A 12,584-nucleotide genomic window follows, 5' to 3' on the forward strand; every position below is an offset into this window, starting at 1 on the left:
CACAGTGACTATTGATAACGAATTATAACTCTCTGAACTATTCTTTTCACTTCTAGTTTCGATCATTCACAGCAGTGACAACACCAATTTGGTGCCTTTCTTTTTCTCCCCCTTTAAACTTTCCTTGGAGAGGATGGTGCTTCATGAACAAGCTTAAGGGACTCCCCAGCTGCATCGGCATTCATTTGACAATGGATTTAGACTTTATTTAAATCAAATTTTGGATAACATCCCTATGGAATCTCCCTCACAAATTTAGGGGTTTTTTTGAGATAATTTATTTTTCTCCATCTCTAGCTTCACTAGTGCTTAAAATAGTAGAATTCAAGGAATATTTCTGGTGCAGTTCACTGATGAGCTATCTCTTGTTGATCTGTGTCATGACTAGAAGAAAGCCAGTTTCCCAATCAATATTCACAGCAGGGTTTTTTTTATACTTCCTCAGGAAGACTGTGAATAATATTAGAATTAGGTAGGAAACTTCATATATACATATGGATTATGCACTTGTCAGGATATATTTGTTTGATATTTCCTTGTCTTCCTGAGAAAGAAAAAGAACACCCTCAAGAAATGCACAAAAGACAAGAGAAAAACTACAGATAATTGTTGCAAAGAAGCTAATATTTTAATGTTGCAAAGAAGCTAATATTTTAATGGGTTAGTGATCTATTAAGTAATAGCTATCCAGCTCAAGATACTGAAGGATGAAGGGTAGTGAGTTTTCAGCCTGATGAGAGGGAGATAAAGAAGGAAAAGGAATTATGACAGAAAGAGAGCAGTCAGGTTCTTACAGGCAAAAGGAGGTGTTAACAGACCTGCAGGGAACCTTAAAAATGGTTGCAATAAAAGATTATGGTGTAGATAGGGGGAAAAATGAATGTGAGAAACTACTCTTTGACCTCTTCAGACATTCTTTGTACCTTTGGGCAAAAAAATAACCACCTTTACTTTGAAAAATCCTTGTTGAGTCTCTTTAAGCAGTTACTCTCACAGACTACAGAGGGATATGGATTTATGCCTGCAAACTTAGTCTATCATATTAACATGGTTAGCATCTGTAATCTAGAGAGCCAATCTGAAGGTGAAAGAACTGCCAGATTCATCCAAAGCAAGCTGCAGACAGCTTGTCATCCAACTGTATTTCTGATGGACAAAAAGGAAAGGCTTTCCTGAACAGAAGATATAGGATGTTTGGTTATTGTGGTTTTTTTTATAAATGGTAAATAGTAACACTGAGATTCTTGTCAAATCTTTGTCATTTAGGCAACTTTTTCAAAGGGATAATTCACTGCAGTTGTTGTCAGCATTTCCTGTTGTCTTTTAGCTGACAATTCCTGACACTGTAAAAATTAGAAATCTATTTCTTAACACATATTGATAATTTAATTCTTTACCATTTAAAAACATTGGTATCTGACATCATAAATATTCTTAGGTTTATGCTTAAAAGAGAAAAGTTTAGACAATTATAATAGTTCAGATGTTAAAGCTTCCTTCTTAAAAATAGAGAACTTCATAAAAAATATTTTGGATATTCTTGACTAAGTCTTCTGAAGAGAAGAACACTCTATGAAGGCTACTCAGGCTTTGCAGAACTACAAAATCACAGAGTTCTTAACTCGTAAAATAAAAAAACCATCTATCCAAGCCTTTTATGAAAGGCTAGTGGCTGCAGATATTGATGTTTTTGATAGATTAAATGCTCCCAACCCAGCTCATCCCAACATGACTCATCGGACTGAGACTTTATATAAACAAGAAGCTCCCTTAGGATGTAAACTTTCAACTGGATGACTAACTGACAAAGCTAAAAATCCAGATTCTCGATACAGAGAAAGTCTAGAAGTTTCAAGTTAATGAAGCAATTATTCCTTTAGATGACTTATAACATTGCACCAGGATTTCAACAAAAAAACAGGCTGATAAATGTAGTGATACCTTTTCCATTACTCATTTGAGAATTTCCACTGGTTTATGTTTTTATGGACTTTGGAGAATACAAGTGTGGCCCTGCTTGAAGAAGTAATAGGTATTGCCCAAGAGGGCCATACTAAAAATACTGAATTTAATTGTCTTGCTAGGGTTGCACAAATCCTTTCATCTTTCTTGTTTTCATGCACATTGGCTACAAAATTTTGACAGGATTCTTAGATGCCCAGGTAGATTAATGAGACTGAGTTTGTAAAAAGCCAAGGCTTTTCTGTTGTTGATGTTGTTGGTGTGGGTTTTTTTTTTTTTTTGTAAATTAAAAAGTAATGTAAATTAAAAGGTTATCGTTTGGTAGTATGATGGGCCATAAATCTATCTGAGTTTTCTTTCCTAAGGTTTCAATGCTGTACATTTTGTACATGACCTTTCTGTACACAAAGATAAGAAAAGAGAAAAAAAAATTACAAGAGCCAAGAACTTAAAAGTGATAATGGATTGCCTTGCTTAAATTCACTTTGTTCAGAAAGAAAAGGTGACACAATAGTTTTATATTTAATTTTAAAATAAAAGCTAAGTTAAGATAAAAATAATCGTTAGATGTAAAGGTATTTCTAGAAAGGAGAATTATAGAAAAGCACTGTACATCACAGTGTTTTGGTTAAGGATTGAGAAAGGGATGCAAAATTGATGAACTTGTTTTAAAATAATACCATATAACTCTTAAAAGCCTAGAATTAAAAAAAATGATAATGTGGATTTTAATGCTGACTTTCCTGTTACATAAACACTTAGCTGGAAAGGAAAGTTTTTACCTAAGTATTTTTTTCCTAATAACCGTTTTTTAAAATTTCTCCTTTTTTTTTTTTTTTTCTTTTTTTTTCCCCAAGACATTCCTTAGCTTGCTCTCTGACTTCTTTTTGAAGAAAATGTTTCTTAGAAAATAATTTCACTTTATTTACAAATTCTTTTTTAAGTTACTTGCAAGAAAACTCCTGTTCCATGGTATAAAAGATGAATCATCCTGGAACATGATTATACTATCATTGCAGTTCCATTTCAGTTTGTCTGAAAAGAATACCAAATTATTTTTCTTTTTATGCTAAGTTTTGGGACTAACATAAAGGCAGTTTAGAAAATCACTTCTTTATTCCAAAAAACAGTTCCTTTTTGCAAGTCAGTTACTGAAAGCTTCTGGGCCTTTCTACTAGGATTAAACATCAACTGTACCACAATTTAAGTCTGCTTAGCAGTTCCTCAGGGAGAGTATAAAGTTCAAATTTCTTATGAGGGGCTGGCAGAAAAGTCATTGGTCATAATTAAGGATTTTTAGTATGCTTGTGGTTATTATTTCTGGCTTCTTTCAGCTTAATGCAGTCCTGATAGTGCCACTGGGAATAGCTGCATGCAAAGCCAGAACAGTCCCAGTAAAACATGCAAACCAAAGAAATAGCATGGGATGTCACAGCTGAGCTGTCTTTGGGGTTTCTTCAGTACAGCTTAATGTGTTTGGTTGTTTTAAAAGGTGCCACACTCAGAGTGAACCAGAATAGGTAAACAAGGGGCATAGTTTTGAGATAGAAAACAGCATCTTGTTGCTTCAGCTCTGCTACCTCCCTCAACCCAATGATGGGTCTCAGAACAGAACATTTCCACTTAACTGCATCAGCATGGCAGGGATGAAACCTCTCATCCAAGATGGGAAAAATGGTAGGACAGACTTGTTCTCTGGGTGACTGCATTGGTACATTCAGGCTGCATGCTCCTGTTAAGACAGAGCTGGCCCATGAGCTTGTTTGTACCCTGAGATATGTGAAGGTTATAATGTGCAATTGCATTAGTGGACACAGTACTCATTCTGGCTTTATAGCTATAGTGCTTCAAGAAAAATGTTTTCTGAGAAAAATGGGGATTAAACTAGGAAGTGTGATTAAACTAGGAAGTGTGATTCAACTTGAAGTAAGCACAAATGCAAGGCACAGGGATACCCTGTTTGTTCCAATGCGCAGAGCGATAGATAGCATTATAGTAACTCTTTAATATGTGAAGAAAACCTGAAAATCTGCAATATTATAGATGTATGCAATGGAGAAAAATGTGCAGTATTAGGAGTTTAAATATTTGATGTGTGTTTTAAAATGTCAAACCTAAATTTCCATCATTTGAGCTGGAATCCTTTCAAAATACTGGGGGAGAGAAGAAACCTCTAAATGGATCTGCACACATGAAGAGGTTTCAGTAGGGTAAACTCTGGATAACTCACAGTTCTCTGTGCATTGTATTACTGAAAAGCTTTCTATAAGTGTTTCATCTGCATTTGTGCTTTGGACAACGAAGATCCTAAAGCAATTATCAGGGAATAGCCAGTATGCTCTAAATTTACAGTTCTTTTGCCCCTTCTTCTTGTGATTTTTTCCCAGTGCCAATAATCTCAGAAGGTATCAAATTCAGAGCAAGAGGGGGAGAGAGAGGTCTACTAACTACAAGGCTATCAGAACTTATAATAACATTATATTATTCAGAAGTGTTACTTACCATATCCTGCAATATTCATTGCCACTGCTAGGAGATCAGTGTAAGACAGATAATAGTAAATACATTTTTTGCACAGTAGGTAGGGGACTTCCAGAATTCATTGCCACAGGAGGCTGGGTAGAGAAAGTACAAGCAGTTTCAAAAAGAGATTGGGGGCATTCATAGATAACGCTTTTAAATACTAAGTAGATACAAAAGAGAACAGGAAATGTGCTCTCCAACATCTTTGATAAAATCGTTGTGCTAGATACTGGGCCACAAAAAATGGGCACACTCCTGCTTTCTTTAAAAGAGCTGCTCCATTTGTCACTGACCAGATCAGCAGGCTGGCCTGGGTGCATGAGCATGTCTCATGTTCTTAGCTCACTTCTGCCTAACTAATGAATTGTTTAGAACAGAATGTCTCAAGGCTTCCCAGCAGTGTAGCTGAAATTTAATTTCATGTCTGTGACAGAATTGCTGCTTTAGGCATCATACTTCCTGAGAGCAGAGAGGTGGAGTGAGAGCTGTGCTGGGCACCCATGATGTGTTTACCATGGGCCAGCTGCCCAAGAATTACTCTGCTACTGCCACTAAGCCAGCACAAGATGGCTTAATATTAATTGATAATTAGAAGCTTCCCTGATACCCAAAGTGTGTAGATCTGCCTCTCTCTAAGCATGTTTTTTCCACCACTGTCATTTTGAAGCCATAGTTTCTGTGTATAAGACCAGAGTTTTTATATTGCAATGTGACAATGCTCACTGAATAATTTATATCAAAGGCTCCATTTCATTCTTATTTGTTATCCTGTGGGCTTTCCCCTTGGATATGCCATCTAATTTCAATTTAAAACAAGTTCCATAAATTACTACAGAAGTTGCTTTAACATGCCATTTATGAAGGTAATGGCGCACATGGTAGCAGAAGTGTTTCAGAGTTTCCACTCCTGGGATTACAGATTCACAGTAAGCTGGTAAATGGGGAACAATGAAGAGTTTGCTAGAAAATTGAACAAATCCACCTTAACATATCAAAGCAAACTGTTCCTTAATGTTGTGAACTCCGTAGGGTAATGTTTCTGCAACAGCATGGACATCTAGGTTCCCTGTTTGCATTAAGTAGAAAGGAAGAGTGTATATTGTGTGTCGTATATTTAGATGCCAATACCCGAAATTGCACTCAGAAAGAGTATCAAGACATATTTATGATAAGGTACAAATAAGGCCTATTATAGTGACAGTTCTTAATCCTTGGTTCAAAATTATGTGAATCTTGTTTTATTCCCTCACTATATGATTTCCTTAAAAAATCATAACTTCATAGAATAGCCAGTCTAGGTAGCAAGTTCAACAACAATTTAAAAAGGTGTCATCCAAATTTGCTAAAATGTGTGTAAGTCTCCATCAGCTTTTGAGAGAAACATAAGTTATAGTATTTTTTACTTTAAAAACTGATATAAATTATATAGCAGTAAGTGCAGTTAAGAAAAATTCCATTTCTTTGCATGTCTTATCTATCTTACAAGAAAAACATGTCTCTGCAGTCATTAGGACTACTTTTCTGTGCATGGAACTATATATGTGCATGGGCAGTGTCTCTCCTTAGTTATTTAGGTTTAGTTCTTTTTCTTAACACTTATTCAATTTAATAGTTTTTAAACACCTGCTCAAATTAATACATTTGTTTATTGAGTAAGAGTAGCCACTAATATGATATCTACTGATAACGGTATTTTTTATGTCTTCTTTTATTACTTAGTCACAGAACCACATACTTCGATAGGAAAATATAATGTAACATTCTCCTACCAAATAAATGCAAATCTGGAGCCACTTCTGACTGAAATTACTTAAGCAGTGCAACCAGAAGAAAGGGCTTGATATTTGTGTTATAGTGTACAGGATAGAAGTGACGTAGCAGTGAATCCCCAACCTATAATATACCTTTCTTCAGTGACAAGTATCTACCAACCTGAGCTGCTCTGTCTGTTTGTGACATAGTCAGGATTCAGTAAGCCAACCTTTCATTCCCAGTTACAGACCTGTCTTTGGGGGGATTTCACTAATGTATATTTGAAAATAGATCATTACATGTGCGTAAAGACTGCATACCAGCAATAGAAATGTCCCACTGTCTGTCAGGAAGATCTCTTGAACTGTGAAGCTTCTTGAGAATCTTTAGGAAAGAATTAGGTATCGCTTGCCAGTGGGAAGGTGTATGTGAATCTGCAAGATGTTCAGATCCTTTCTTTGCATTGAGTTGTCTAGGGGGTTATTGCTTTCAATCTTTTGCGTTCAGTGTTCATGAGGCACAAGAGGGAAGGTTTCACAAAAGAAAGAAATCCAGCCTTTTGGGTCAGCTCTTAATACTGCTTGTGGCACAAGGGAAGAATGCAGAAGGGGTGGAGGAAGGGATGGGCAAGACACAATACAGCAACAGAAACAAATACAGATTGCCTGTAAGATGTGCTGCTTTGAGACTGATATACCTGGTTTGGAAAAAAACACTCAGCACATGCACTTGTGAATGTGAATGGCCTAAACAATTTTAGAATTAATTTACAAGCCACTTACATCTACCTCAGCCTGCTTGCATGGCTTCTGGTGCCTATCAGCCACAGAGGACCATGTTGTTTATCACACAAATGGAAAATTGTTTTCACTTAGCTTGCCAAGCATCTTGCTTATCTGTAGGCGCTGAAACCTCCTGAGAACTAATTTTTAATTTAGGAAAGATCTTGGCCTGTTCCAGTACCATTCTATGTACTTTTTTGTTTCTCTTAGTACCCCTGCTTGTTCTTTCCTTAATAGCTCAGATCCGAGATGGTGAATTTGTAATAGTGACAGTTCATTATACCCCGTAACTCAAATGACCATTGAATATTCTTTGATGGCAGATACTATTTGTAAGTTTCTGATGCTACTGTTCCTCACTTCTATGTTGCATATGCATGCTTCACGTGACTGATTAAATGCATTGGTTTGCATCCAACAGGCCAGAACCAGTACTGTGGACAAAGGATGGTGGAGAACTACCGGATCCAGAGAGAATGGTTGTCAATGGCAGGGTTCTAAGCATCAGTTTCCTAAACAAAACAGACAATGGCACATACCGGTGTGAAGCAAAAAATCCTATTGGCCGGAACAGCACAGAATATGTCCTGATAGTACATGGTGAGTGTGTTGCTGTTAATTTTTTGGTGCATGTTAGGCATATGTAGCATTTCATGAAAATGCAACTAGTTGCTTAGGATCATTACCAAAAGAACAGCAAGAAAAAGCAGGAAGTATAATTGCACTTGTATTGATTCTATCATCTAGTTGTGGGTAGTGTGTTTACTTACTGGCACACCTCTCTTTGTACAGTTTAAACAAAATGTTCTCACTTATGTTCTGTGCTTTTTTGCGAAATAAACAGCTCTAAAAATGTTGTGCATGATGTCTGAATGCTGGCCTCGGGCATGCACTGTTCAGATAAAGCTGGCTATCAAAGGATATATGAAGTGAAATGGAGAAATAGCAGACAGGTGCTTGAGTTTTTTGTTTATTTTTTTTTTTATAGACCACCAAAGACAGGACATCAGTTACTTTTCTTTACAAAAATTATAGCCTGCTACTGAGAAAGTTGAGCTTATACAAATTAGCTTGTCATCATCTGATCTATCATTACAGGTATTCTTCAAAAATATGTCATGTTGCTTCTTGTAGCTCATGATGCTTCTTGTAATAAAATTTAAAAAAAACAAAAAAAGGAAGATTCACATTTAATTACATTTAATTTGTTTCTTTTAATTAATTAGGCAACAGTATGTGTCACGTGGAAAGAATAGCTGGCTTTACGTTGATCATGAGATACATTGATATAATTCGGGTGTAGGAGAAACTATAATACAAAGTGAGGATTTGCCTTTAATGCAGCTTTGCAATATGGATCTAGCAGTCTCAAAACATAATATTCTTTTATTACAGATGTGTATATGATAGATTCTGGAAGATTATAAGTTCTGTAATTTGAATTTTAACCTAAGTGTATACAGGGGCAAAATGTCCACTGCGCTTCGTGGTGGTACTTTACCCCCAGTTTATAAAGAAATGCAACTTGTAACCACAACAAAATAAAATGAAACAATCTAATACAAATTATAGTCTATAAATGGACGTATGAAATATATAGATTTCATTTGCTCAAGATAAATTCAGGTATAACACATATATGTTTCTTTGATGTTTGTAAGGTTTCAAAAACATTTTTCACTGAAGGTTTAACTTGCCTTTAGGTTTTTGGCAGAAAATTTCTAATACGTGCAACTTTCAGCTTTCAGTAATGAGCTATTTTTGGGCGCTGTTGATGAAATGTCATTTATCAAAAGAACCCCTTAGCTTACTTTTCATTTTTCTTAAAGTTCACTATTAGTTTATGTAGGATTAGTGGCACAAGTAAGGAGGAGGTCTTTGCATGAGGAACACAGATCCTGTACTGCTGCGTGAGTATTTCTGTATTAAAGACAAACAGAAAAACTAAACCCTCTAACCTCTACTTACATTGATTACTACAAGAAAAGAAATGTCTTTTACATCCTGGAGGTGGTGTTGTATTGGTTGTTGGTTGCAGGCACAAAGTGCACTGCCTTTAATCAGGTAATGGCTTCTTCAGTTACCAAAATGTTGAAAATTCTAACATTTGTGTTTTCTGTTCAGTTTATTTATGTGATTAATTTTGAAAACAAGGTCTTTCAGAATGGTAGATTTTTCTATCGGTGGTGGCCTTTATCAGAGAATATTTCAAGATCTTTGATGTGTGTTTCACACAGTGGCATGCCCCCTGTTGATCTGATTATCTTGCAACAACTTCATGGCAGTCTGTAAAATCATTCATTATCAGGAAGGCATTCTGTTATGTTTGGCAGCACATTAGACGTGTTATCAGGTTTAGCTTGCACATTGCTGACCTTTTCTGTTATGAGTACCAGAGTTTTCCTAATTGCATTTCTGCAATTCCAGTGTTAGAACTAGAGAAGGTAAATGTCAGGTGCTTCTGAGGTTTCTGAAAAAATGAGAGTAGTGTGACAGAGTATGTGATGATGTTTAGAGTCTAACAACTTAATGAATTTTAGAGTTGTTAAGCTTCTTTTAAGTAAAGAAGATACACAATTATATTTATGTAGCACAATAAGTTGTGTAGACCAATTTAGACCGTGTCTTACCCCATATTTAGCTGATTGCATTCATGAATATTTTTGGTGAAACATAATCCTCCCCAATTTATACAATATTCTATCTCTCTTTTCTTTCTTCCTCTCTCTTTCTAGGGGCTAGCAACCTACTTTTCATAATTTTCTGAGATGTATTCTTCCATTTAATAGAGGATGTATTTTTTCCACATCTTCCTAAAATGTATCTGGGAGCATCCTTTGATTTCTCATGGCTTCCCCTGTGCCTAAAGTGTTGTAATTTTTTTGTCCTGCTCCTTTGTTAGACCTGATTTATCATGTCAGTATGCCTTGTTACCTTGAATGTTAGGCTTCTAATACAAGTACATGCCAGATTTAACATAAGGGGAACTATGTCTACAAAGATGTGAAAGAAGAAACTGTGAGAGGAGAGAATATCCTTACAAGAGATTATTTTAAATTGCAGGTCAAGAAAGTAAGGTCTAGGAAAAGTGACCTGCCAGATCTGTAATGAGTAATGCATAAGTTCCCTGACTTCTGCCTTAATGGAGCCTCTGGAAGTCCAGCTCCACGGTTGTTAAACAACTGAGAGTCTTTCTAGAAAACTCTAGCCCCGATGAGCTGCAGTGATGGAGGAAAAGAATGATGAATCATGTGCTCATGTTTAGAGAGATAGTAAGGCAGATTCAGTTTTTCCAGGCAAGTCTGTGTATAAAGACAAGACAACATTAATGGAAAATATCCTTTGCAGAGGCAGGGCAGTGTAACTCGATTCATAGCTTTTCTTTTCTTATCCATACTGTGATTTCCTCTACAGCTGTTTCCCTTTTTTTCACTTCTACTTCAACAGATTATCTGTCCTTATGTTTATTAAGGTTGCAAAAGTTTCATCTGGCTTCTATTCCTTTTTTCCCGTATGAAATTCCCTTCTCCTTGGGACTCCATCTACTAATTTTCTCCAGTTTCTGAAGTTATCTTCCTAACTCAGAAGAGATTTAGACAGCTGTAGTATAGAAAGAATTTTGCCTCAAAATGTAAGGTATAGTTTATCATCATTAGAAATTAATATATTATAAATATTTATACATATTCATTATACAAACCAAGAAAGGAGTGTCTCATGCCTTTGACTGACCAAATCTAGACACAAATTTTTACAGAGGCATTTTTCCACTGTAAATGGTGATGAGGTAATACAAATTTGATGCTAAGTGATCGTAGTGGAAATAAATATTGCTATAAGCAGATAAATGACAATCTAATGTGATTAGCAGCTGAAAACATTAAAAGTCTTTTTAGATTTGTAGTATAATTAAAGAAAAAAAACTTCAGATAAATCAAATATATTTAAATCATATAAGAGGCATGAGCATATTTAATAGCTTTGCTGAATCAATATGGCTGCTAATTTCACTTTTCTTAACTTTTATTATTAATAGTAAATGCCAAGCAAACACTTCATGAAGCAGGAAGGTGGGCACAAAGTCAGAGTTTACAGGCAGCAGGACAAAGGCAAGATAAGAAGTTTGCTCAAACATTTATCTCATGCAGTAACAAAGCCACATGCTTTCATGTCTGTAGCTGTTGTCATTTCTGTATTCTAATTGGCAAGCTTAGTGCTTTAGAAGTGCACATTCTGGCTAGATATATTACACCTTTTCTTTGGTAATGGGGCACAAGCAATTTTCACTCTCTTCCAATTTAAGAATTTTTGTTTATCTTTGTCCCAGTGCTAGTCATTAATCATCAGTAAACAGAGCTATCTGTCAAACTTATGATGTTCAACCCAAAGACAAAGATTCTACTCACAGAGCTTAGGTAATAACAACATTGATTTAGCTGGAGTTGAGAAAGGAAGTGGTCTATCATCATCAAACTGAAGACACGGCTGTTATGTATGTAGCAGCAGTTCATAACCTCTGGATCTCACTGCTAAAGATTTAGTTCAATATCATATCGAGTGGGTGACAGAAGTCCACATCATTGGGAAATTTAATAATTTGCAGACCTATTTGAAATAAAGTACCTTAGTGAAAGATCCTGATCCTGAAAGATTTGCCAATCCAAAGACACGCATTCAATTAATTGAATGAAATATTCAGAGCTGTAATGTGTTGAATATCAATAATCTATCAAAGGAGTATGCAAATTAACATGAATAAGCATCTGGAGATGGTCAAGGCAGTTCTTACAATTAGACATACATTAAAAATCAATTGAGCCAGTAACTCAGTATCTCTGCAGAATAAAAAGTGGCATGACATAATATGTATTTTTCTCTTGGACAATCTTTTTTTTTTTTTTTTTTTTTTTCCCAAACAAAGGTGACTGAAAGACTGAGTTACATCTCTGCTAATATTTTGAAACATGTTTTCAAACAGTTCTACTACAATGTGCAAGACCGAAGGTCCCACTGCACCTTTCCTTTGGATTATAATGTATTTATCTTCCACCTGCTTGTCCAGTCCCATTTCAAAACGTTTATCGTCTTAGCTTTCACAATAACCTGTGGCAAAAAGTTTCTGAATTGGATTATGTGCTTTGAGGGAAAAGTATTCTCTTTTGTTTTTTTAAGCCTTCTGCTTAATCTCTTCGCTTCCAAACTTTCCAATCTATTTGGCCTCTTTTGCTGTTTGTGCTGTAAGGATGGAAAACCTCACTTGTTTGCATTCTGACAGCGTTGTCTCATTCCTCTTACCATTCCTGTCATAGTTTCTTTCAGATCCCAATGCATCTCATGTTATAAATTCTCCCACTGAATCCAGTGGTTTGTATCTTCTAAGTCCCACAGCTGTTATCTCTATAATGTTGTCATTCCAACCTTCATTTTGCCATTATTCAGTCTTATTGCTGCATTGCAGTTAAAATCACTTTATTTTCATGCTGCATCCTCTCAAGGATTTCCACCTAAATCCAAATTTCTTCACTAGTTATGATCTTATACACTGCGTTTCCTGGATTCCTGTCC

General features: G+C 35.8%; 1 protein-coding gene across 4 annotated transcripts in view; it reads left to right on the forward strand.

Annotated features, from left to right (window-relative positions):
• The window catches only part of CADM2 (cell adhesion molecule 2), a 619,460-nt gene that overhangs the window by 536,727 nt on the left and 70,149 nt on the right, over nucleotides 1-12,584 (forward strand). For all 4 annotated transcript variants that reach the window (XM_071756013.1, XM_071756028.1, XM_071756019.1 and 1 more), the window contains one exon: nucleotides 7,441-7,619. In XM_071756013.1, the coding sequence (XP_071612114.1) occupies nucleotides 7,441-7,619 (179 nt within the window). The remainder of the gene's footprint in view (nucleotides 1-7,440; nucleotides 7,620-12,584) is intronic.

Source organism: Heliangelus exortis, chromosome 1 (genome assembly GCF_036169615.1).
Source record: "Heliangelus exortis chromosome 1, bHelExo1.hap1, whole genome shotgun sequence".
Classification (NCBI taxonomy): domain Eukaryota; kingdom Metazoa; phylum Chordata; class Aves; order Apodiformes; family Trochilidae; genus Heliangelus; species Heliangelus exortis.